The sequence below is a fragment of the Mobula hypostoma genome, chromosome 9 (genome assembly GCF_963921235.1).
Source record: "Mobula hypostoma chromosome 9, sMobHyp1.1, whole genome shotgun sequence".
Lineage (NCBI taxonomy): Eukaryota > Metazoa > Chordata > Chondrichthyes > Myliobatiformes > Myliobatidae > Mobula > Mobula hypostoma.
In genome coordinates this window covers 42,307,678-42,335,359 of record NC_086105.1, presented here as the reverse complement: position 1 = coordinate 42,335,359, position 27,682 = coordinate 42,307,678, and the positions used below count along the sequence as shown (strand labels likewise).

The following is a 27,682-nucleotide window of genomic DNA, read 5'->3' as shown; positions in this document are numbered from 1 at the left end:
CATCTGCATTGGATATGGTACCTAGACAGACAGACATTTAGAGAGACAGCGCAGTAACGGGCCCTCTGGCCAACGAGCCATGTGCCCAATTAATCTACTAACCCACATGTCTTTGGAAAGTGTGAGGAAACTGGAAGAAGCATGTGTGGTCACGGGAGAAAGTACAAACTCCCTAAAGACAACGGCAGATTTGAACCTGGGTCACTAACGCTGCAAATAGCATTACGCTCATGGTATGCTACCGTGCTCTCCCAAATTAACTTATTGACCAATGAACCTCTAAATTATGTTCCTGGGATGTTCTATAAACCCTGCTCGAGTGCTCTCCCTCTGAAGGCACACTTGATGCTCACTTGAATATCGTTTAAAATTATGTATTGATGTTCAAGGGTTAACTTTTCACGTACAGTATTCTGACTGAGGCTACTATGTGCAGAGCTGACGCCCATTTATAAGTGTACTTTGGTTTTGTGTATTAATAAACAGAAGTTTAATATTTCCAGACGGAATTCAAAATGAATATATAAAAACATAAAAATAACAGCTGGTTTGGAAAACTAAAATACCTGCCAGATTGGAACTTGATTTAGTTACGGTTATCTGTGAAACTCTTTGGCTGGGTGTGTTTTTTTTTGGAGGCTATACTTGTGTTACCAATGCGTGCGAAGACATGTTCTATGTTCTACGTGGGTTCTCACCCACGAAAAGCAGGAGAGCTGCCAAGTCCCCGAATTGCCAATTGATTCACTGACATCCCCGAGTTAAAAGTTTGACAAGCTTGTTTTCTCTCTTTTTTCAGTCAACAGTGCCAAGAAAGGCAATGTGTGTCTCTTTAAGGGCACTGCTGGAGGAGGGGAATATTTAGGCTGTTGCTTCTAAGTACAGAGGCTTGTATTTCACAGGAGGGAGCTGTTGGCACATTATACGCGCTGAAGTGTTTCTCGGCGATGGGTTGCAACGACTGTAATTGAGTGAGCGAGTAGACCCGAGGACTGTCAACACGCCAGGTGGACAGAGTAGCCGAGTGCAGACCTGTGCTGCTACTCCACGAGTGCCATGGGAGAGACGGTGAAATGACGCGGTCACCGATTCCCTTTCAAATGGGCGCGGAAGCAAGTTCGGCGAATTTATTGCTTCACACGGTGCCGGCCGAGAAGAGTGTGTCATTGACAATGAAGACTTGCAAACTGATCTTCCAGCCTGATATGAAGTGTTTTGGTTCGGAGTGACGAAGTACGGGAGTGTCGTCGTTCTACCGACCGAAGCGGTGTCCAGAGGCAAGTGAAGAGCGTCGCTGTGTCCAACACATACTCACACCGAACCCCCCGCCCCTCGACCGCGGCTGCTGGCGTCTGAGTCGTTTCCTGGTGGATCTGTTCTGACACTTAGGGATTGGAGAAATTCCAACCTCCGCGACGAGTTCCCAGGAGAATACTGTGTACTGTCCATCACACCCCCCCCCCCACCCCACCCCAAAGTGTTTGGTGAGCCCCTTCTCTCCTCGGGCTCATTCACAGGAAGCCAGAGAATCTTTGAAAGACGCCGGGAGCGGCAACAAAGTAAAAGTACAGTACGGTTCAGAGACGAAGCAACCGACTAGCCGTGCGGTGGAGTGCGATGTCGGGCATTGGAGATGTGATGGGGAACGGATGAACGAGGGGACCCAGCAATGAGCCTGTCACTGCTCGCAATCGCTTGCCCAACTGGTCAATGGACAGAATTCACTTGCAAAGAACTGAATCGTGAACTGCCAATGTCTTAATCGGTGCGAGGAGTTCTGGCTCGGGTTCTGTACGTTTTGCACTGTCACTTGGCCCCTGTTCGGAAGCAGGATGCGGCGCTGGGTGCTGGCGCTGGCTGTGCTCTGGGCAGCCTCCGTGACAGGCACCCTGAGCGAGGGGACCGGGAATTCTGCGCCGAACCTGCAAGCTGCCGGGTCTTCTGGTCGGCGGGGAGGCTCTGGAGTTGCTCCCACACTCGGGCTTTGGAATTGCTGCCCGGTTGACCGGTCAGGGTCTGTACGCCGGCGAGACTCCGCCCGCTCACCTCTCAAGTATCAGTGGGACCTATCAAAGGCCCTCCGCTGGGACTCAAGCGAGACGTTACCCGGGGCGATAGTGCAAGGATCTCGGGGGGAACGCGGGCCGGGTGTAAAGTTTGATCCCAAGGGAAATACCCTGTCGGAAAGCGGTGCAGTCGGAATTAGCCATGCCCGCGAAATGGATAGGCTATTCCCAATGAGCACGAGTGGAAGGTCTAAACGAGGCACGGGTGGGATTAAAAACAATGGCCAAACAAGAGGCAAGAGTCAGCAAGAGAGCGGCTTGCAGCCTGGCAACAACTCGGGCTGGAATGGGGTGCAGGAACGGGAAGCAGCGATGCTCTCTCTCAACTGGTCGGCGGATAGCTCAAACATCCATAGCGGAGCAAGTTTCATCAACACCTCCTTAACCCTTACCTCGGAGGAAACTCCGGGCGTGTTGTCCCTCCATGGACGAGGCAAGAGGCGGCAGCTGAAGAACCCCTTCTACCCTGTGACCGAGGATTCCTATGGAGCCTACGCTGTCATGTGTCTCTCCATTGTTATCTTCGTGATTGGCATTATGGCGAATTTGTCCATCATGTGCATAGTCTGCCACAATTATTACATGAGGAGTATTTCCAACTCCCTGTTGGCTAATCTGGCTTTCTGGGACTTCCTCATCATCTTTTTCTGCCTGCCTCTGGTTATATTTCATGAACTGACTAAAAAGTGGCTGCTTGGAGATTTCTCATGCAAGGTGATCCCTTATCTTGAGGTGAGGAAAAAAAGACATCTTTCCAGAATTTTACACTTAGTTTGAAACTACTTTCTACACAGAAGCGGGCTGAGCGTACTCACCCGAGTGTACACTCCCATAACCCATTGTGTTCTCCCCGCATTCTTATCAACATCCCGCACCCCCAACTATAATACCACTCATTTCAGCCCGGTCCCCATAAGATCACAGCAGGCAGGTTTTGTGGTGGCCAATTAACCATACTAGCTCTGCGCCTATTGTTGGGAATATGGGAGGAAACCGGATCACCTGGGGAAACCCATACGGTCATGCAAACTTCACACAGACAGCACAGGGGGAGACAAGGTTGAATCCAGGTCACGGGAGCTCTGAGGGCTGTCCTGCTATGCCACCTATGCAGATTTTTGGAATATGGGTACTGGTCTGAGTATATTGTCTGTCCACTGGTGCCTTCCTGCCATCTACACGATGGTAGTGGGCTGGCTTAACCAATCAGTCTGTGCGTTGAAGAGTCGCGCACAGCATTCTTAGGCACAAATTTCCCGGAGAAGCAACGGCTCTTGAATAGGAATCCGCTCAGTATAGGTACTTGTTACCAAAGAGCATGAGGTAATCTGATCTAGATAGCCATCGTCGTTCTGTGGAGTGGTGAAAGACTCCGCTTCGTGCAATGTACAAATACTGTACGAGTAAGGTAGTAAACTGGCTTATTATCTTCACTTGTTACTGAGTTACGGCGGAAAACTTCGTTTACATGCTATCCCTACAGATCATTTCATTGCATCACTACCTCGGGGTTGTACAAGGGAAAGCTAACAAAATGCATACAAATAATATGATGTAAGGCCCTAATGGGGTAGATTGTGAGGTCCAAAGTCCATCTCTAGGAGACCATTCAATAATCATAACAGAAGGATAGAAGCTGTCCTTGAGTCTGTGCTTTTGGCTTTTACATCTTCTGTAGGAAGGGAAGGGGAAAGAAGAGAAAAGTTTCTGGGTGGGTAGGGTCATGATTAGGCTGGATGCTTTATCAAGACAGCGGGAAGTGTGGACAGAGGCCATGGAGGGGAAGTTGGTTTCTATGATATGCAGAGGTGTGTGCATAGCTTTGCGGGTTCTTATATTGTAACATGTCAGCTGTTTTACAGCAGTGCTGAGGAGGGATTAGAGGCGTGCGCATCAGGTGTGGTTTCACAGAATTCAGATTCCTAGAGCATATACTCAGTGGCTACCTTGTTAGGTACAGGAGTGGAACCTGGTGTGGTCATCTGCTGTTTTACTCCATCCACTTCAAGGTTTGTTGTGTATTCAGACGTGTTCTTCTGCACACCACTGTTGTAACACGAGGTTATTTGAGTTACTACCGCCTTCCTGTCAGCTTGAATCAGTCTGGCTATTCTCCTCTGATCTCTCTCATTAACAAGGTGTTTATGACCACAGAACTGCTGCTCACTGGATTTTTTTTTTGTTTTTCGCATCATTCTCTATCATCTTTTGTGTGTGATAATCCCAGGAGCTCAGCAGTTTCTGAGATACTCAAACCACCCCATCTGACACCAATAAACATTTCACAGTTAAAGTCACTTAGATCACATTTCTTCCCCATTCTGATGTTTGATCTGAACAACTGAAACTCTTGACCATGTCTTCTTGCTTTTATGCATTGATTTGCTGAGACATGATTGGCTGATTAGATATTTGCATTAATGAGCAGTTGTATAGGTGTACCTAATAACGAGGCCATGAGAATATGCTTAAATAAAGGCTAATAAATAGAGTCATATAGCAGGGAAACAGGCCCTTCAATCCACTGAGTGCATATAACCATCAAGTATCTACATGCACTAATTCTACTTTAATCTATTATTGTTCTCCTGTTATTCCCATTATTTGACCACTTACCTACACTAGGGGCATTTTACAGTGGCCAATTAACCCACTACCTGCACTTCTTTGCGATGTGGGTGGAAATTGGCGCACTAGGGGGAATCTGTATGGTCACAGGAAGAATTAGCAAACTCCATACACACAGCATCAGAGGTTAGGGTTGAACCTGGGGTCACTGTAGCTATGAGGTGGTGACTCTTCTGACTGCTTCACCGTCTTGATAATGGAAATCTTTCCTCTTTCCAAGCTCTGGTCTTCGACCGGAAGCGTTATCAGTTTCTCTTGCTATAGATGACCTATTGAGCTTTATTTCTCTCTAATACAGACAAGCAAGACTAATGCCGAGAAGTAGATATGCATGGCATCATTCAGTTTCTCAGTGAAAATGACAGCTTAATGCCCAAGGGGCAGTTAAATCCTAACTGATGTTTAAACAAGGTAGTGTTTTACAACTGGAAAGAAAGCAGCTTTATCATCAAAAAGAATAATCTGCTGTGTGGAGTTGTTATTTTGCTTCACTTGGGTAATAGCATAGCAGAAGAAAAGCTTTAACATTCACTAAGATGGAATTCATTTATGTTAGTAATCACTAAATTAATCACTGCCACAGCTGTGTGTCAGTAAATAGGATGCAAAAGCAAAAATTAGGAATCTCACCTATAGTTTATTAAAATGCATGTATTTGTCTATAGTTGTGGAATACATTTTGCAGGCTGATTTATGTTAATGCTGTTTAAACAAGTTAAGGCTTTCAAGCATAAAGAATCAGTCCATGCTGATTGATCCTATGTTAAATGAGTCCTGAAGTAAAATATAACAGAATTAATTACAGGTTTTACTGGTAATAATGGGGCACGGCAGGAGGATTCTAGCCAATTATGGACGAAATTAGTCGATATTTTGTTGAGTTGAAACGACTGAAAATCTTGAAGTGATCTCATCTCAGTGATGTTCAGCTGTGAAAGCTGAATACAATCTATTGCCACCACCTCAGAAAAGGGATCTTAACATCCTTTTCAGTCTTCGTGTATGATTCATCTTCTATACAGACTTTTGCAATTCTGCTTTAAATGTTGTCTGCCAACAATCCACCATCAATTTGTCACGTACAATACCACTTTCTCATTTTGTCAGCTTAGAAATTCTGAATGATCTGTCAAGTATAGTTTATTTTTTGACACTATCTTTTCAAATGCAGAAATGGGATATGTAGTTTATGAAGTATTTTGGAAAAACTCAGATAATTCACATTCCCATTGTTGAGAAATCCCAATGTTTTGACATCTGGCTCCCCAACCCAGTTTCCTGTACCCTGTCTAAGCTTACCAGTCCCACTTTCACACTCTTTGTAAACTCACTGTGGCCCCATACTCACTCTCCTTTTAAACTCTGTGGATCCCGTTCCTACTCTGTTTACCCTGTTCCTCCCCTCTGTTCTACTTTGCAACCAGGAAACCTTCCACTGCCCCACTTCTTCCACATTCTGAGGAAGAGCCACTATCTTGAAACTTTGACTGGCTGAGTTCTTCAGTGTTTCTCCTTTTGCTTCCGATTACATCTCCTACAATTTTATTTATTTCCCAGGACCCTGTCCCTACACTGTTTTTAAAATTCATGGGTCCCATTCACACTCGTTCTTTAAGCTCACAGGTTTGCCCTCCCAAACGCCCTTTAAGTTTACCTGGTTCACCATATAACATCTTTTAAAAAAGTCAAATTAAATGTGCGCTGTTATATTAATAGGGGTAATATCCAGTTGTCTGAACTGTACAATTGGATATTACTCGTATTTATAGGAGTAAGAGAGGCATTTGCCAGAACTCCCCTCTTACTCCCATGGTCCACTCTCCTCTCATATCAGATTCCTTCTTCTTCAGCCCTTTATCTTTTCCATCTATCACCACCCAGCTTTTCACTTCATCCCCCCTCCCTCACCTGCCTACCTTCCCCATCACCTGGCTTCATCTATCACCTTCCAAGTTCTCCTTCCCCTCCCCCCACTTTCTTATTCAGGTTTTTACCCCCTTTTCCTTTCCAGTCCTGATGAAGATTCTTGGCCCAAAACATTGATGCTTTATTCCTCTCCATGGATGCAGCCGAACCTGCTGAGTTCCTCCAGCATTGTGTGTGTTACTCGGCATTTCCAGCACCTGCAGAATCTCTTGTGTGGCTGAACAATTTGCAGTTTGGCACCAGCAAAGTCACAAAGGTGCCGGATTTTCACAGTTTACGGTAATATTTCTATCATAGTGTCATAAACACGACAGCACAGAAACAGACCCTTTGGCCCAACTAATCTGTGCCCAACTATTAATCTGCCCAGAACATCTACCTGCACCTGGACCATAGCCCTCTGCATTCCTTCCATGTACTGAACCAAATTTCTCTTAAATGTTGAAATCAAATCAGCATCCACTACTTCTGCTGGCAGCTTGTTCCACACTCTCACATCATCTGAGTGAAGAAGCTCCCCATCATGTTCCCCATAAACATTTCACCTTTCACCCTTAACCAATGACCTCTACTTTTAGTTTCACCCACCCTCAGTGGGGAAAAAAGCCTGCTTGCATTTACCTTATCTATACCCTGCCTAATTTTCAAGATCCAGTGTGATTATCATTGAACCATACTGCACATGAATACAGCCAAACGAAACAGCGTCCCTCCAGAGCCAGGGTGCACAGTACAGTACCAACAGTTATACACAGTACAAGACATATATAGCACAAACAGGAGGGTGCAGGCCTTGAACCCAGCATAGAGGCTTTGCTACACCACCTCCGGCATCTCCCCTCCCGGACTGCTGCAACAGGCAAGCCTAGTCCCCACTACAGCCAAGGCCACGCAGCTTCCCCGCCGTCTGTCATGACAATAAACAAGGGAAATGGACATGCTGTATTTTACATTGCCAATGCCAACAGTGTCTTGTGATCGCAAGAGAAACATCAGAGACAATCAATCACTGTTAGGATACACAACACCTTCATGCACCCACTCCGATGCCTTTCTGTAGTGACCACTAACACGATCCACACCAAGTCTTGATCAGAGATAGTGTCACAGCTGCAGAAAAGGAGGAAGTCATGGAGGGGTTGTCTATGGAGTCTGTGGGTGGAAGTTAGGAATAGGAAGGGGTTAATAACTTTGCTGGGTGTTTTTTTATAGACCACCCAGTAGTAACAGGGACATCGAGGAGCAGATAGGGAAACAGATTCTGGAAAGGAGCAATGTTGTGGTGGGAGATTTTAATTTCCCAAATATTGATTGGCATCTCCCTTGAGTGAGGGGTTTAGATGGGGTGGAGTTTGTTAGGCATGTTTAGGAAGGTTTCTTGACACAATATGTAGATAAGCCTACAAGAGCTGTACTTGATCTGGTATTGGAAAATGAACCTGGTCAGGTGTCAGGTCTCTCTGTGGGAGAGCATTTTGGAGATAGTGATCACAATTCTATCTCCTTTACCATAGCATTGGAGAGGGATAGGAGCAGGCAAGTTAGGGAAACATTTAATTGGAGTAAGAGGAAATATGAGGCTATCAGGCAGAAACTTGGAAGCATAAATTGGAAACAGGTGTTCTCAGGGAAACATACGGAAGAAATGTGGCAAATGTTCAGGGGATATTTGCATGGGGTTCTGAGTAGATAAGTTCCAATGAGGCATGGAAAGGATGGTAGGGTACAAGATCCGTGGTATACAAATGTGTTGTAAATTTAGTCAAGAAGAAAAGAAGAGTGTACAAAAGGTTCAAAAAACTAGGTAATGATAGGAATCTAGAAGATTATACAGCTAGCGGGAAGGAGCTTAAGAATGAAATTAGGAGAGGCAAGATGGGCCATGAGAAGCATTGGCGGACAGGATTAAGGAAAACCCCAAGGCATTCTACAAATATGTGAAGAGCAAGAGGATAAGATGTGAGAGAATAGGACCAATCAAGTGTGACAGTGGAAAAGTGTGTATGGAACCGGAGGAAATAGTGGAGGTTCTTAATAGATTATGAAGATACACAGTCCTCTTTTATTGTCATTTAGTAATGCATGCATTAAGAAATGATACAATATTTCCTCCGGTGTGATATCACAAAACACAGGACAGACCAAGACTGAAAAAGCTAACAAAACCACATAATTATATCATATTTACAACAGTGCAACAATACCATAACTTGATGAAGAAGTCCATGAGCACAGTAGAAAGTTCAAAGTCTCTCAAATGTCCCACATCTCACGCAGACGGGAGAAGGAAGAAAAATTCTCCCTGCCATGCCCGACCACAGTCCGACTCTGAGTCATCCGAAAACTTCGAGCCTCTGATCAGCTCTGCGACACCGAGTACTGAGCGCCATCTCTATCCGAACAGTTCGACCTCAATCTCGGTCGCCAACAGCAGGCAAAGCCAGGGATTTTGAGGCCTTCCCTCTGAAAGATTCCCGATCGCGCAGTAACAACAGCAGCGAACTGGCGTTTCAGAAATTTCTCCAGATGTTCCCCTGTGCTTTCACGTCTGTCTCCATCAAATCAGAATTGTCCACAGCCCCTATTTAACGGATACGATATCATTTTTCACTGGACGGCTGTGCACGCGGGGCGCACTGCTCTCTCTCCTCCCACCTTCGCTTCAGTATTCACTATGGAAAAGGATCTTGGCGATTGTAGGGATGACTTGCAGTGGACTGAAAAGTTTGAGAATGTAGGTATTAAGAAAGAGGATGTGCTGGAGCTTTTGGAAAGCATCAAGTTGGGTAAGTCACCAGGACCAGATGGCATGTACCCCAGGCTACTGTGGGAAGTGGGAGAGATTCCGGAGGATTGGAGGGCTGCAGATGTTGTTCCCTTATTCAAGAAAGGAAGTAGGGATAGCCCAGGAAATTATAGGCCAGTGAGTCCTACTTCAGTGGTTGGTAAGTTGATGGAGAAGATCCTGAGAGGCAGGATTTATGAACATTTGGAGAGGCATAATATGATTAGGAATAGTCAGCATGGCTTTGTCAAAGGCAGGTCATGCCTTATGAGCCTGATTGAATTTTTTGAGGATGTGACTAAACACATTGATGAAGGTAGAGTCATAGATGTAGTGTATATGGGTTTTAGCAAGGCATTTGATAAGGTACCCCATGCAAGGCTTATTGAGAAAGTAAGGAGGCATGGGATCCAAGAGGAAATTGCTTTGTGGATCCAGAACTGGCTTGCCCACAGAAGGCAAAGAGTGGTTGTAGACGGTCATATTCTGCATGGAGGCCGGTGACCAGTGGTGTGCCTCAGGGATCTGTTTTGGGACCCCTACTCTCTGTGATTTTTATAAGTGACCTGGGTGAGGAAGTGGAGGGATGGGTTAGTAAATTTGCTGATGACACCAAGGTTAGGGGTGTTGTGGATAGTGTGGAGGGCTGTCAGAGGTTACAACGGGACATTGATAGGATGTAATACTAGGCTGAGAATTGGCAGATGGAGTTCAACCCAGATAAGTGTGAAGTGGTTCATTTTGGTAGGTCAAATACGATGGCAGAATATAGCATTAATGGTAAGTCTCTTGGCAGTGTGGAGGATCAGAGGGATCTTGGGATCTGAGTCCATAAGACACTCAAAGCTGCTACGTAGGTTGACTCTGTGGTTAAGAAGGCATATGGTGCATTGGCCTTCATCAATCGTGGGATTGAGTTTAAGTACTGAGAGGTAATGTTGCAGCTGTATAGGACCCTGGTCAGACCCCACTTGGAGTACTGTGCTCAATTCTGGTCGCTTCACTATAGGAAGGATGTGGAAACCATAGAAAGGGTGCAGAGGAGATTTACAAGGATGTTGCCTGGATTGGGGAGCATGCCTCATGAGAATAGGTTGAGTGAACTTGGCCTTTTCTCCTTGGAGCAACAGAGGATGAGAGGTGACCTGATAGAGGTGTACAAGATAATGAGAGGCATTGATCGCTTGGATAGTCAGAGGCTTTTCCCCAGGGCTGAAGTGGCTAGCACGAGAGGGCATAGTTTTAAGGTGCTTAGAAGTAGGTTCAGAGGAGATGTTGGGTAGATTTTTTACGCAGAGTGGTGAGTACATGGAATTGGCTGCCGGCGGTGGTGGTGGAGGCGGAAATGATAGGGTCTTTTAAGAGTCTCCTGAATGGCTAGGAAAATAGAGGGTTATGCATAAAGTCTAGGTAGTTGTAAGGTAGGGACATGTTTGGCATAGCTTTGTGGGCTGAAGGGCCCGTATTTGTGCTGTATGTTTTCTATGTTGCTCCAATTCCACAGCTTGCTGGTGGGGTAGATGGGATAGACCTTAATGTCCATTATTGTCTTGCAACCGTAAAAATGACAAAAAAAAAACACTTGTTGGCCCGAGAGAGGCTGCTGCATCTGAATACGCCGTGATCTTACCTATAATTGTGTATACATCTATCAAATCTCCCCTCATTCACCTGCGCTCTAGGGAATAAAGTCGTAACCTATTCAGCCCCATAACTCAGTTCCTCAAATCCTGGCAACATCCTTGTAATTTTTTTCTGCACTTTTTCAGTATTATTGATATCTTTCCAGAGGGAAGGTGACCAGATATGCACACAGTACTCCAAATTAGGTCTCACCAATGTCTTATATAACTTCACCATAACATCCCAACTCCCGTACCCAGTACTTTGACTTCTGAATGCCATTGTGCCAAAAACACTCTTTATGACCCTATCCACCAATGGCGCTACTTTCAAGGAATTATGGATCTGAATTCCCAGATCCCTCATTTCTACCACGCTCCTCAGTGCCCTACCATGCACAGTGTAAGTCCTACCCTGGTTGGTCCTCCCAAAGTGCCATCTCACTTTCCATCTGCCATTTTTCAGCCCATTTTTTCCTCTGATCCAGATCATATTACAAGCTTTGATAGCCTTCCTCGCTGTCCACTACACCCCCAATCTTGAATCCACCTGCAAATTTGCTAATCCAGTTTACTACATTATCATCTAGATGATTGATATACGGTAGATGACAAACAGCAACAGACCCAGCACTGCTCTCTGCGACATACCACTAGTCACAAGCCACCGGTCAGAGAGGCAACCATCTGCTACGACTCTCTGGCTTCTCCCACGAAGCCAATGTCTGATCCATTTTATTAGCTCATCTTGAATGCCAAGCGACTGGACTAACCTCCCATTTGGGACCTTGTCAATGGCCTTGTAGTTCATGTAGACAACAACAACTTTCCTGGTAACTTCCTCAAAAAACTCTACTGACATCAATTAGACATGACCTACCATGCACAAGTCCATGTTGGTTATCCCTTCTCAGTCTCTAATTATCCAAATACTTATATATCTAGTCCTTTGGAATACCTTCCAATAATTTATCCACTACTGATGTTAGGCTCATGAGCCTATAATTTCCCAGCTTATTCTTTCAGCCTTTCTTGAACAACAGAACATTATCCATCATCCAATCCTCCTGTGACTCATGCATTGCTAAGGACATTTTAGATATCTTTTGCTAGGGCCTCTGGATTTTCTGTACTAGTTTTCTACAAGGTCCAAAGGAACCCTTTCATCACCCCTGGGGATTTATCTATCCAAAATACCTCAAGACAGCAAACACCTCCTCCTCTGTATGGGGTCCACTGCTATTTTGCCACACTTCTATAGACTCCATCTCCCGAGTAAATACAGATGCAAAAAAAAATCATTTAAGATCTCCCTTATTGCTTTCCTTTAAAATCCAAACCTCTGTAGTAAAAGCAGTGACGTGTGCTGAGAGGCGATTTACTTTTCTTCTGTCTTGCCTGTTGGAGACCTGCCAAGAAGAGCAAGGATGCATCCTTTGTGCATTTTCCAGGTCAGTGAATCATAATCAAAAGTGGAAACCTGGCTGACTTCCCTTTCATTGGGATAGGAGTACAGCTGCTGCGGTACAATACATTGTGAAATAAAAGTAGTTTCAGCAATTGATTAGGCACATGTGTGTTTTTTTTTCTTGTCAGCAAGATGTGATGCATAGGTGGCTGCAAGTGTGGAGGTCTCAACTTTTTACTATTCATATTATGGATTTGGATGAGGGCACCAGAGGTGTGCTTGCTAAGTTTTCTAATGACAAAACGGGAAGTAGGAAAGTAAACTGTGAAGGAGTAATAAGGTGGCTACAGAAGGATATAATTCGTTAAGTGCATGGGTAAACACCTCATATCTGAATCATACTGTGACCAGTTATGAAATTGGCCATTTGGCGGAAAGATTGGAAAGAAAAGCATGTGAATCTAAATGGTGAGCAATTACACATTTCCGAGATGCATAGTGATCTGGGTGTCATACTGCAGAGTTTTTCAAAAGGCTAATTTTTAGGTATAGGAAATAATTGGGAAATCTAACTAAATGTTATTGATTATTGCAAAGGGAATTAAACACAAAGGTAGGAGGTTATGCTATAGCTATAAAGGGCGCAGGTGAGAGCTCAGCTGTGGACAGTATTGATGTCATTTTTTAAAGGAAAGCTGTTAACATGCCAGAAGTCCATTTCTAGAACATTTTGTTGTTGGTGACCTGAATAGGAGTGTGGGTAGAATGGGGGAGAGGAGTGGGTTAGTCTTATGAGGAAAGATTAGACAATTTGTGCTTGCATTCATTGGAGCCTACAAGACTGAGGCTGCTTGTTTGATCCTGAGGGGTTTTAACATTGGGCATGTGGAAGGATGATTGTTTGGCTGATTAGATATTTGCAGTAAAACTATAAGACATAGGATTAGTATTAGGCCATTCAGCCCATCAGGTCTGTTCTGCCATTCCATCATGACTGATTTATTATCCCACTCAACCCCGTTCTCCTGTCTTCTCTCCATAACCTTTGACACCCTTATTAGTTAAGAACCTATCAAACTCTGCTTTAAATATACCCAATGACCTGGTCTCCACAGCTGTCTGTGGCAATGAGTTTCACAGAATTACCACCCTCTGATTTAAGAAATTCCACCTTATCTCTGTTTTAAATGGACATCCCTGTTGTCTGAAGTTACACTGACTGGTCCCACACTCTCCCACTGTAGGAAACATCCTTTCAACATCCAATCTATCTAGACCTTTGAATATTCAAACAACAGGAATTCTGCAGATGCTGGAAATTCAAGCAACACACATCAAAGTTGCTGGTGAACGCAGCAGGCCAAGCAGCATCTATAGGAAGATGTCCTGACGAAGGGTCTCGGCCTGAAACGTCGACTGCGCCTCTTCCTATAGATGCTGCTTGGCCTGCTGCGTTCACCAGCAACTTTGATGTGTGTTCCTTTGAATATTCAATAGGTTTCAATGAGGTTTCCCCTCTTTCTTCTAAACTCCAGTGAGTGTAGGCCTGGAGCCATCAAATGCTCCTCATATGTTAACCCTTTCATTCCTGGAATAATTTTTGTGAATCTCCTCTGGACCTTCTTCAAAGCCAGCGCATCTTTTCCTCGATAAGGGGCCCAAAACTGCTCATGATACTCCACATATGGTCTGACTAATACCTTATAAGGCCTCAGCATTACATCCTTGCTTTTATATTTCATCCTCTTGAAATAATTGTTAACATTGCATTTGCTTTCCTTACCATTGACGCAACCTGCAAATAAACTTGCAGGGAGTCCCTTTAATCCTCTGATTTTTGAATTTTCTCCCGGTTCAGAAAATAGTTTGCACCTTTATTCCTTCTACCAAAATTCATGAGCATACACTCTGCAAAACCTTATTCCATCTGCCACTTCTTTTGCCCATTCTCCTAATCTGTCTTGATTTCTTCTCTGGATGCCCTGCTTTCTCAACAGTATCTGCCCCTCCACCTATCTTTGTATTGTCCACAAACTTGGCCACAAAGCCATTAATTCTGTAATCCAAATCATTGACATATAACATGAAAAGAAGCTGTCCCAACACTGACCCCGTGGAATAGCCAAGCAGAAAAAGCTCCCTTTATTCCCACTCTTTGCCTCCTGCCAGTCAGCCAATCTTCTATCCATGCTAGTACTTTCCTATGATATCGTGGGCTCTGCTCTTGTTAAACAGCTCATGTGTGGCACCTTGTCAAAGGCCTCTGAAAATTCAAATAAACAATATCCACTAACTCTCCTTTGTCTATTCTGCCTGTTACTTCCTCAAAGAATTCCAACAGGTCTGTCTGGCAAGATTTTCTCAAAGGAGACCATGCTGCCTTTGGCCTATTTTATCATGTGCTTGCAAGTACCCTGAAACCTCATCCTCTATAGTGGACTCCAACATGTTGCCAACTACTAAAGTCTGGATAACTGGCCTTTAATTTCCTTTCTTTTGTCTCCCTCCCTTCTTAAAGAGTGGAGTGACATTTGCAATTTTCCAGTCCTCAGGAACCATTCTAGAATCTAGTCACTCTTGAAAAAACATTTCCAAGGCTTCCACAATCTATTCGGCTACCTCTTTCAGAACTCTGGGGTGTAGTCCATCTGGCCCAGGTGACATCTACCTTCCTATAAGCAGGTGTACCTAGTAAAATGGCCACTGAGAGTACAAAGTGGTATTAATCAACTTGCTGCATAAACTGTGCAAATGAGATTGAGAAACTACTATATATCTGTAACAAGTGCAAATCTATTCGTAGAATAGTTTTGAATACATTACCAAATGGCTGTGCTAATGACATTAAAATACCCAGGTTAGGATTCAATGGGCAAGTTGGGTTGTACCAGGCTGGTATGAGGTATGTAATTGCAATCTGTGATAGCTTTCAGCCAGATCAGTGCATGATTATTATCCTACAGTGCAACAGAAACTTTCCTTCAAAAGCATTTCTCTGGATCTAAAGATCTTGGGAGTATTCTGAAAGGGTCATGAACTGCATTATGATTGCAAGTGTTTCTTCTATATTCCAGTTGCATAAATGTATTACAATGTAGGTTAATAACTGTGCCCCCTCATTTATAGCTTCATTTCTGTCAGTCAAACAGCCAAGTAAAACCAAGTACGTTTGTATAAGAAAGACCATTATCTGACTGGAATCCATTCCCAACCCCTTTACATAAACTTTCTCATTTTGGCATCTATTTTAATAACAAAACAATATATTTACCCTATCTTTTGTTCAGCAGAACATAACAGTTTTTAAGTAAAGTGGTACTTATTGATATTCAATTCCAAACTTAATTTAGACCAATTTTCAGTTATGCACTCAGTATTTTTAAAAATGGTAATTGGTGTATATTTTGTTTAACTTACCTTTACCCCTGGGTGGTTTGCTCAGCACCAACTGAGTTCCTTCTGCATTGAAACTGATTACAGTCTTGCCTTGCAATAATGCATGTACGTTAGAACATTCTGTTTCATAGTTCATTCCTTTGTACAAGAGATCTGTCTTTTTGTAGTACTTCTGATGAAAAATATTGCGTATTATTCAAAGTTGAACACAGTATATCTCGTGAGCTCGAATGTGCACTATAAGACTCAGCAAATAGCAGACGTTTCTATTTTACACTTATCTTTGAAATGTCATTGGATCATAAAATTTAACACTTTGTCTTTTCCACAGATGCTAAGCAGTTTCAACATTTTCTTCTCACCTCCAATTTCGAACATCCGCAATATTTTGTTTATCTTTGACCTTACAAATATGATAGAATATCAGCTGAAGACTATTATCCATTTTCATTGGAAAATTTGCTTTGTTGAAGTATCTTGACATTGTAAGTGACCATTAAGGAAAACAAAAGAATGGAGCCTCATAGGGCCACAGCTAATCAGACATGCACTCAAATATAAAATAGCCTGTTAACCTTCAGTGATAGAGTTTTTCTGTCTGAATTCACTAGCTGTTCATTGAAATAAATGTCAATAAACTGTAAACAAATAAACTCAAAAGTAGAACATCCCAGTGTTGCCTAAATGTTTAATCAAAGTCTGATTCCTCAGGTGAAGCATTGAATGCTGTCATGTGCCCATGCAGTGGGTCCTGGGTATGCATTATTTCTTCAGAAGAAACATTTGAAAGGGATGAAGGGGTGGAATTTTGTTAAATGTAGAAATGCAGCATATGATGTCAACATAAATACTGGCTTCATGAATATGTATCGTAATTGGATTAACCTTGGTTCTTTGTGGCGGTGGTTCCCACTCCTGGGGCTCACTTAGCGACCGTTTTTCAATATCTCAATGACGCGGCCTAGAAGAGGAGCGCACCTTTGGGTTTCCGAGGCTTCGCGGCCCTGGGGATGAGCCAGTTCTGTGCCGGTGCCATGGACTGAAGCATCGCAGGAGAAAACGGAACATCGGGAACAGCGGATCAGCTGTCTGGGGCTCTGTACCCGGATCACACTCCCTCTTTCTCTTGTTGGTGGGGAAGAGCTTGTTGCTGGTCCTCAAGTCAGAGAACTCAGGGGAGAAAAAGCAATGCGACAGACTTTAACACCATAAATTGCTGAGTGAAACCTCACTCTCCCTTTACTGGAGAGGGAGAGAGCTTGCGCTATATCAATTTGTCAGATGAACCATTAATTTTTTGTTATACTGCAGATTGTGGTCTTTCTTGGGGGCTTTGCTATAGCATGCTTGGTGGGTGGAGGGTGCTGATGCTTTTTGCTGAAATAAGTGGGGAGAGGGAGGATTGATTCTTTGCCACTGTTTGTGTGTGGGGGTGCTTTGGGGTTCTGAGGTTGTTCTTTACAGTCATGCACTCCTTGGGGCACCCTTCTGTTTTAGTGGATGCCTGTGAAAAACAAGAATTGCAGGTTGTATATTGTATACATTCTCTGATAAATGGAACTGTTGAACTCGTGATAATGAAAAGTAGTACAGAACTTTAAGAGGTAAAGCATAGAATCAATCTTTAATGGTTGTATAAATTATAATCATTACACTTCTGTGCGTGAAATTCCTCATTAATGATTTGAGCAGAAGTGTTGAGGGTCCGCTTACTATCTGTGTCATCCTCTCCTTTCAATTAGCTTCTATTTTATCTTTCACTGTTCAAGAGATGTTTAACAATGTGAGTTTGGTGAGAAGTTGAGAAGTTCTGGTCAACGATATTGTGGCAGGGGAATATGCCTCAATTTAAATTCCATGCTGAAAATTATGACTTCCATTTGTGATAAGAGGCAGCGGAACGTCAAAGGAAATCCACGCCAACAGATTTAAGTGTTTAGACTCCTCTTACCCTCATTAAGAGTAGCATGGTGGTACATTTCATTGAGCTCCTGCTTCACAGCTCCTGTAACCCTGACCCCAGCTGCCATGTTGTGGTGCAGGAGATGCATGTTCTGCCTGTAATTACATAGCTTTCCTCCCAAGTCCCAAAAATGTGTGGGGTTGGGAGATTAATTAGCCACTGTAAGATGCCAAGATGCCCCTTTTGTGTAAGGGAGTGGTTGAATCGGGGGAGAGTTGATAAGAACATGAAGAAAATGAATGAATTTGGGTAGGATTAGTACATAAATTGGTGCTTGATGGTTATCATTGACTCAATGGGCTGAAAGGCTTGTTTCCTTCTATCACTCTATGACTCTTGATCTCTCAAAGCATCACAATTTTGTTTGGAATTCTCTGCCCCAGAGAGCTGCAGATTCTCAAAAATTTAGGTTATATATTCTGAGATAGATACACTTTTGAACTGTATCAATATCAAGGATTGTGGGGATCAGGCAGTGAAGTGAATTGACAGCCAAAGATCAGGTCGCTCTGAAGAATTTTTGACCTGAAACACTAACTTTTTCTCTTTCTGCAGGTGCTGCCAGACCTGCTGAATATCTCCTGCATTTTCTGATTTTATTTCAGCTTAACAGCATTTGTGATTTTTACCATTCATCTCATAGAGCATCCTCATTCATGGGAAATATTTGCAAGAAGGTGACAATGTAGTATTTGTAATTTATTCATCTAGTACCACACTCATTTATTCAACACCTGTAGTCAGACCAATGTATCTAATATTCAAAGGATTTGCCAGCATCAGTAGGTCAGTTTATTTCGATTAAGTGCGAAGCACATCTCACTGCTTTCTGTCATTACGGCAGCCGAATACTTCACACTAGAGTTTTTAAGCATTTGAAGCATCATTAGCAGTAATGCTACAATTTCTGCTGATGGAAATATTGTCATTTAGAGACAATCTGATTGAAAAGCAGTACCATTACTACCCTCATCACTGTTGAAGAATTTTCATTGCCTGTGTGTTGAATTAACAATCTTGGTAGTGAAAGGATATTTGAAGCTGAGTAGGATTACGCTAATGGCCCACAATACCATCATGTTCCTGTAAAGGTTGCCAACATCCATTTGTTGCAAGTCTTTCCGTCTCACCTCTTGCGGGAAGACTAAATGAAATAAGTATTTATGTAAATATACTTATCCAAATTTGCTTTATTATGGAAGAGTACTGTTAAGGATAGTTTTAACAATAAGAGTGATAAATTAGCAAAGGTCAATCTGTTGTATTAGCCAGTCTCTGTTGCTTTCCCATTTTGCACAAGATGGGAGTGTCTTCAATGGTATTGACTATCTCCATCTTGTGCTGTGAACATGTATAGTAAGGCCTGTCTTCATTAGCCCTTGGCAATTGACCTTGAAATAGCAACGAGGGGCCTTTTTGAGCTCCTGCAGCTCTTGTGAAATACTCTAACAATACTGTTGGGTACTGAGTACCAAGTTATTGATGAGCAACAATAAGAGAGCAGCTAGCAGCGCATAAGCAGGCCATGAAGGCATATGACTGAAAGGGGAATCTGAAGATTTAGATGAAACTCCATGCACCTGTTGCTCAACTTAGCACAATCCTTCAGCTCAACATGTCCAAGCTCTGTTTTTCATAATCCCCTTTTCCATTACTCGCCCCTTAGCCCTCTAGAAGGTAGCAAGTGATTCTTAAATGTTGCAAGGGTATCTTCCTCTCTGACAGTGCATCCTTGATTCCAACCGCCCTGCGGGTGAGAAAATACTTCCTCAGACCTCTTCTGAATATCCCAGTCCTCACCTTAATTCTGTGTCCTTTGGTTATGGGCAGGTCTATTAAGGCGAGAATAAAGATTTCATCATCTACCCTATTTGAGCCATTCATAATTGTGTATACAATAGTCAACTTTTTGCCACCGTCAAGGAAGGCAAACGCAGCATATCCTCACATCTTCAACACACCATTCCAGGTATCACCCTGGTAAATTTCCTCTTGTATCCTCTCCAGAGAAAGAATGTATTTCCAAACTTTAGAGGTTATGGCATTGAAAAGTACTGTTAAAAATTTCTTGGCAAGTTAATACATGGCCTATAGTGAATGGCAAAGTGTAGCAATGATAGAGGAAGTGAGTACTTCAGGCCGTGAATGTTCTCGTTAAAGAGCATTTCAAGTTAATGTTTGCGGTGTCTTAAAGCACATTTACTGCTACAGGACAATGATCTAAAATGCAGATATTTGGGACTAAATAAATGGTTTGGAAAGATGCAATAATTGCTTCTGAATAGATGACAAAGAATGAAGTCTTTTAGAATGACTTAGAGTGGCAGGTCTACATCAATCACACTTGAAGCAGATCTGATCTTGGCTTCCAGAATATTTTTATTTAATGAAGGTATTGCATTTATGTCAATGAAAATTGACTTCAAACTCTCAGTGCAAAATTAGACGATCTCAGCTAGCTCATCAGAGGATAATTCTGTTTTAATACCAGGAATAAAACTTGGAATAACTTCTTGATTTTAAATGAATTGTGATAAGAGTATTTGGAAAGAAGAATTCACCGATGTGCACCATTCTTGACACATTTCGTCAGACTCCATGTTGGAGACGTGCAAAAAGTTTAGGTGGACAGTTCTATTTAGTACTGAGATAAAACTGCATTGATGTGTCTAAATCAAGGGTTCGCGACCTTTTTTTATGCCATGGACTCCTACCATTAATGAGGGGTGCATGGACTCCTGGTTGGGAATCCCTGATCTAAATAATGCTAGTTTTAGACTCACTATTAAACCAAAACCCTCACAGGTAAAAAAAAATATGCTCTCATAACATTATTCAAAGATTTCTCTTGATTCTCCACCCATATGATGATTATGATTATGAGGACACGCAGTCCCCTTTTATTGTCATTTAGTAATGCATGCATTAAGAAATGATAAAATGTTTTTCCAGAATGATATCATGAAAACACATGACAAACTGACTAAAAAACTAACAAAAACCAAAAAAAAACAAGAAGTTTATTAGTTTCATAAACATAAGCAGAAGAAACAGATTACCGACTTGCTGTCACAGTGCACCTTCAAGAATCAATTGTTCTGTTAAATTGACGGCTACATTTCCTACATCTACAAAAGTATAATATTTTCTTAATCCTAAAGCACTTTTGACTAACCTAAGGTTATATGTATAGGTTATTATTTTGTAAAATATTCTGATAATACAGATTTACTTCCATATTTTAGATCTACTTAAGAGTATATGGTTTTTAATTCATATTGAGGTCACAATATGTAATAAAAGTATCAAAACATGTTAACAATTATTAGTCCAAGAAATTACACCCACTTCTATGATAACTATAAGTAGTGAGGAGTTGGTTGGTTCAGAATTTCAAATGAAACATTACTGACCGGGGATGTTAAGTCTGTTTCTCTGCAGATGCTGCCTGACCTATTGTGTCCTTTCATTTGCTTCCTTTTTCAGATTGCCAGCATGTTGTAGTTTTGGAATTTCAAATTATTTATTACTTCAATTAAGATAAAAAAAAGGTAATTTAATTATTCCAAGATCACTGGAAATCATAAATGGCTTCTCACTTCTCCAGTGCTGACAAAGGATCATTGACCTGAAACATTAACTGTGTTTCTCTCTCCACAGATGCTGCCTGACCTGCAGAGTGTTTCTGCAACTTCTGTTTGTCTTCCAATTTCAGTTCCTGATTGTAATTTCACCATTTGTGTTCCAGATATTGTATCATCTACTTCTTTATAAATTGCCCTTATAATTTCAGATCTGTTCACCCAGATAGCCCCAGAGTTGCTTCCAGTAGTTCATAACAAGGATTATGAGAGATACTACGGAGGTTACTGACTACCAGAATGATCAAGCATAATGCATATTGATTGCCAGTAAATTAGAATGTGCTATACTTGCAAAGCAACAGAATGTGCTTAGAATACCAGCTAACAGAGTTTGTTCAGACTAAAAATCATCACAGATCAGTAAGGTTATCAGCCAGCAAAAAGTGATTTACCATCCTACAGTAAGCACCAGGACTACCGGCGAACAAAATACATCACTACCACAATAGTGTGCCATCTTCAAGGTGGCCATCTTAAAAGGGATTCTCTTTTTCTGAAATAAAGAACACAATGTACAGTTTCCCACAAAATTCTTTGTTGCTATGGTCAGACATTCTCAGTCCAACCCAGCCCCTTATATGATTTCCTGTTATGCCTGAAAGATTCCTAAATCTCTCTGAAAATCAAAATCTCTCAGTACTCGTTTCTACAATTTTTACTCCTGTTTCTTTTACCAGAGTGGATGATGTTAAATTTTCCTGTCGATTTCCTTGTGGTTCTTCGGTCTCCTCCCACATCCTAAAGATGTGCGGATTAGTAGCAGGTCACTGCCCAATGATGTTTGCCACTAATGCATAACTGAGAGATGGAATTTGGAATATTGAGTATTTGGGTTAAATTTTAAAAAAGGACTAATGTAGGGTCAGTGAAAATAGATGGTTGGCATGGACTTTGGGCCAAAGGACTTGTTACTCTGCCCTGTCTTTGACTCTAAGTCCATCTGTCCCTCTTTCCAATCATCCAGCTGTTCCCATCGCTTTCACTCTTCCCACCTCCTATTTCCATCCATTTCTATTTCATTAGCATTCTCGTTGCCTAAGTCCCTGAAATTTAGAATCCTTCTGACAAGTATTCTTGTAAAAAGAGAAAACAGTGCCAAATTGAAGTAATATGTTAATTATATTAGTACAGTCTAATACGTGTGTATATTATGAGTATGAACCTATATGTAGACAACTGTGTGCATACCCCTCAACAGGGATGTCTGTATTCACCTGAGAAGGATATTCGTACATATGTACACCCAGTTTAGTATGGACGTGTGTGGACTTGAATGTAGGCCCATATGCGTATCTAGACGCCAAACTATGTGCATGTGCACTGGAATAGGAGACTCCATGTGTAAGACCAAGCACAAAATGGTAGATGTGCATCTGAATCTGACCCCACCTAAACACCCATATACATGGAGCAGTTGCTATGTGTGCTCATCTGAATACCAAGCTATGTGGACCAACCTAATGTAAATTAGGGCTTTCCTGAGCAAAGGTTTCAGTCACCTCGGGCTGTGCAGCTAACACCAAGGGTTACATATGCGCACTTGAGTTTATATTGTGAAGGTTGCAAGATCTCACGATATCGGGTTGATGTAGTAAACTTGTGTTGCTGGAAATTTCCTTTTCTGAAGGCCTAAAGGGAGATTTAAAGGAAATGAGAATGACAATGTCACTGTGGGGGTGTTATTACTCAAAAGGCACAAATATTTGGTAGTTGCAGAAGAACCAAGAGTAAAATAACGAGACATTGCATGAAGGATTTGTGGAAGCTGAATTAATGACATTAAATTGAGAACTGGAGGAGTCCTTGAAGGGAGAAAAATTACAAGCTAGTGGGTAAAGAACAGGATTCTGGGATTGTTGGACAACTCTTTCAAGGAGCTAGTATGAGTGGCTACAGTTGCTGCTGAAGTTTTAAGTCAAAGTTCTGGTATTCCTAGCCATCAAAGTGACTGAGATTAAATGCTTCTCCCTCAGCACAATACTGAGCAATATTGTTCAAATATTGTAATATATATCTTTATAGGTATATATAAAGGTGTGTATATATACAGTGGCATGCAAAAGTTTGGGCACTCCTGGTTAAAATTCTGAATAGTTAAGTGAGTAGAAGATGAACTGATCTCCAAAAGTCATAAAGTTGAAGATGAAACATTCTTTTCAACATTTTAAGCAAGATTAGTGTATTATTTTTGTTTTGTACAATTTTAGCATGAACAAAGGAAAGGAGCACCATGCAAAAGTTTGGGCACCCCAAGAGATTTGAGCTCTCAGATAACTTTCACCAAGGTCTCAGACCTTAATTAGCTTGTCATGGCTATGGCTTGTTCACAATCATCATTAGGAAAGGCCAGGTGATGCAAATTTCAAAGCTTTATAAATACCCTAACTCCTCAAACCTTGTCCCAACAATCAGTAGCCATGGGCTCCTCTAAGCAGCTACCTAGCACTCTGAAAATTAAAATAACTGATACCCACAAAGCAGGAGAAGGCTATAAGAAGATAGCAAAGCGTTTTCAGTAGCTGTTTCCTCAGTTTGTAATGTAATTAAGAAGTGGCAGTTAACAGGAACGGTGGAGGTCAAGTTGAGGTCTGGAAGACCAAGAAAACTTTCCGAGAGAACTGCTCGTAGGATTGCTAGAAAGGCAAATCAAACCCCCCGTTTGACTGCAAAAGACCTTCAGGAAGATTTAGCAGACTCTGGAGTGGTGGTGCACTGTTCTACTGTACAGCGACATCTGCACAAACGGACATATAAATAAGCCTTATGCATTTTGGAAACAAGTCCTTTCGACTGACGAAGTTAAAAATAGAACTTTTTGGCCACAATGAGCAAAGGTATGTTTGGAGAAAAAAGAGTGCAGAATTTGATGAAAAGAATACTTCTCCAACTGTTAAGCACAGGGGTGGATCGATTATGCTTTGGGCTTGTGTTGCAGCCAGTGGCATGGGGAACATTTCACTGGTAGAGGGAAGAATGAATTCAATTAAATACCAGCAAATTCTGGAAGCAAATATCACACCATCTGTAAAAAAGCTGAAGATGAAAAAGAGGATGGCTTCTACAACTGGATAATGATCCTAAACACACCTCAAAATCCACAATGGACTACCTTAAGAGGCACAAGCTGAAGGTTTTGCCATGGCCCTCACAGTGCCCCAACCTAAACATCATCAAAAATCTATGGATAGACCTCAAAAGAGCAGTGCATGCAAGATGGCCCAAGAATCTCACAGAACCAGAAGCCTTTTGCAAAGAAGAATGGGTGAAAATCCCCCAAACAAGAATTGAAAGACTCTTAGCTGGCTACGGAAAGCACTTACAAGCTGTGATACTTGCCAAAGGGGATGTTACGAAGTACTGACCATGCAGGGTGCCCAAACTTTTGCTTAGATATATTTATAAAATGAAACAAAATTAGCATTAAATAAATGATGATTCTTACTTGAGAATTTTATTTCTGCAATGTATGAAAGTAGACCGGTAATGTTTTTCTCATGACTGTTTCTCTGACAGGTTGCTTCCCTGGGAGTCACCACCTTCACTCTGTGCGCGCTGTGCATTGACAGGTTCCGAGCGGCCACCAACGTGCAGATGTACTACGAGATGATTGAGAACTGCTCGTCGACGGCAGCCAAGCTCGCTGTGATCTGGGTGGGCGCCATGCTGCTGGCGCTTCCCGAGGTTGCCCTTCGGCAGCTGTTAACCGAGGAGATCACCTCCTCCTCCTCGATCGTGGATCGCTGCGTTGTGAGGATATCTCCCAAGCTGCCGGACTCCATTTACGTGCTGGCACTTACATATGACAGTGCCAGAATGTGGTGGTACTTTGGCTGCTACTTCTGCCTGCCCACACTTTTCACCATCGGGAGCTCCATTGTGACTGCAAGAAAAATCAAGAAGGCAGAGAAGTCCTGCGCCAGAGGAAATAAGCGTCAAATTCAACTTGAGGGCCAGATGAACTGCACTGTGGTGGCGCTGACTATCCTCTATGGCTTCTGTATCATCCCTGAAAACATCTGCAACATTGTGACTGCTTACATGGCCACTGGGGTCTCCCAACAGACGGTGGACCTTCTTCAGCTCATCAGCCAGTTCCTCTTATTCTTTAAGTCTTGCGTGACCCCAGTGATCCTGTTCTGCCTCTGTAAGCCCTTCAGCCGTGCCTTCCTGGACTGCTGCTGCTGCTGCTGCGAGGAGTGTGGCCCCAAATCGTCCACTGTGGCCAGTGACGACAACGACAACGAATTTACCACCGAGCTCGAGCTTTCCCCATTCAGCACTATACGGCGGGAGATGTCCACCTACACTTCTGTGGCCACACACTGTTGAAGCTTGGTGCCTTGACCTTTAACTTCTGGGACAAGTGCCCTCTTTTGCCATGTTTCGTCATCGTCTGGGAACAAACTTGACAGCACATCCCTTCCAGTGTGACCCAGCTTGACCAGAAGGCTTTGCAATTGTATATTCTGCCATATCATGTCAGATGTGCTAATGAGGTGGCGTTGGCAGTTCCCAGAGATGCAATGGAATGGTTGCAAGGCTTGGCAACTTGGCTGCAGGGGAGGAGAAGGAAGCTTGTGGCAGGATTAGAATTTATGGTTTATTTTCCATCCATTCAGCATACTTCAGAACATGTTGCACTGCCATGCTGAGTCAAGATCACGTGATCTCTAATCCATGCATTCAACAAAAGCTTAAAGGTGAAGTCTGTGAAGTGTGACGTGCATAGGGAATTATGTGAACTAGCTAACATGCTGTATTTTGTTATATAGTAACTGCAGTCAGCTGTCATCCTTTGACCATCTGGTTTGTAAGATTTAATGTTGGAAGCTGTGTACATGAGCAGTTCAGAGTTCTGACTCTCCCGATGTTGACAATATATGGTTCCTATTTTGTGAAGTTGGTTTTGTAAAATCAAGTTGTAAATCAAAAACATAATTTTACGTTAATAATCCTCCATATGGGCTCTGTAACCTTTTTTTTTAAGATGTTTCCTTGCAAATAAAGTTGTAAGTTTAAAAAAAGATATCTTTCTTTCATTAAGCCCTGTCCTTATCACTGTGCGTCAGTTGTGTTTCATTTGCTGGGCCAAGACATAAGATTCAGAGTGGAGATCTATGAGCCACCTTGGCAGGTGATGACAGGTACAGTGGTAATGTCAAGAGTGGCGATGACATGATGATAACAGTGCCAATGACATCATAATATCCAGATTAATGACAATGATGTGACATTAATGGTAATGACATGCTAATAACAATGGCAGACAAATTTACTGCTATGCTTGAGTTTCTGCCATTGAGCACATTTCAACAGACAATGTTTGTTTACACATCAGAGGTATTGCACTTTCAAAATCTTGGTGCAATTTTGTTGACAAACAAAACATGGACATACAGGCCTGTGGTAAACCATATATACGTTGTAACTGGGTTAACTGTCTGGACACGCCCCTCTGCTGACTGCCCCTGTGGCTCCTCCCACAGGTTCCTGTATAAAGGTGTTTCGCCTTGCCCCTCCCCCTCAGTCCAGGGGCAGACACTCACTGTGGAGGTCGTATTGTACAGTGAATAAAATTGCTCACCTTCAATAACTCTGAAAAACTGAAGTTGGGTAAAATACTGAAAGGCTTTTATTCGCTGTACAATACGCCCTCCGTGGTGAGTGTCTGCTCCTGGAATGAGGGGGAGGGGCAAGGCGAAACACCTTTATACAGGATTCTGTGGGAGGAGCCACAGGGGCAGTCAGCAGAGGGGCATGTCTGACAGTTAACCCAGTTACAACATATATATGGTTTACCACAAGGCCACCATGAGGCTTTTGCTATTCAGGTAAAAGAGGTTCCTGCTCTCAGGATTCACACATCACTATCTAAAAGATGGAGATACAAAATAAAGTATTTGTGTGAGAAAAATAAATTGAACACATTTTTTAAAGTTTGCATTTCTTCACATTATGTGCGCACCATGCAACTTCTTGTTAACTCAAAATTGCAATGCAGAATGTTTTCTAGGAACTCAGCCACCTCCCTACCCCTCCTGTTGTGCGGGAGTTGTCTCTAGTTTGATATCTTGACCTTGAAATCAAGGGCAGTGGGATTTCTTTGCCTAAGCTGGCCACATCGAGTATTGAGAACAAAGTATCAGGTGCAATTTGCTAAAAGCAATTTAATTGAGGTGTTCAAAATAGTGGGATGTTGTGATAGAGTTGTTCGAGAGAGATTGCTTCTGCTGGCAGGAGATCA

At 42.5% G+C, this 27,682-nt stretch overlaps 1 protein-coding gene across 1 annotated transcript; it reads left to right on the top strand.

Annotated features, from left to right (window-relative positions):
• The first annotated feature begins 916 nt into the window (after positions 1-916).
• On the top strand, positions 917-26,432 carry LOC134351679 (prosaposin receptor GPR37-like). The gene is made up of 2 exons (XM_063058164.1): positions 917-2,798; positions 24,952-26,432. Exons 1-2 carry the CDS (start codon positions 1,833-1,835, stop codon positions 25,765-25,767), a joined length of 1,782 nt encoding a protein of 593 aa, XP_062914234.1. The 5' UTR covers positions 917-1,832; the 3' UTR covers positions 25,768-26,432.
• The last annotated feature ends 1,250 nt before the right edge of the window (positions 26,433-27,682 follow it).

What these genes read in the sequence shown, in the direction of transcription:
- LOC134351679 (XM_063058164.1), top strand. Translation starts at nt 1,833, where the DNA reads ATGCGGCGCTGGGTGCTGGCGCTGGCTGTGCTCTGGGCAGCCTCCGTG. An exon ending in AGGTGATCCCTTATCTTGAG is followed by an intron (nt 2,799 to 24,951) that starts GTGAGGAAAAAA and finishes TTTCTCTGACAG; the next exon opens with GTTGCTTCCCTGGGAGTCAC.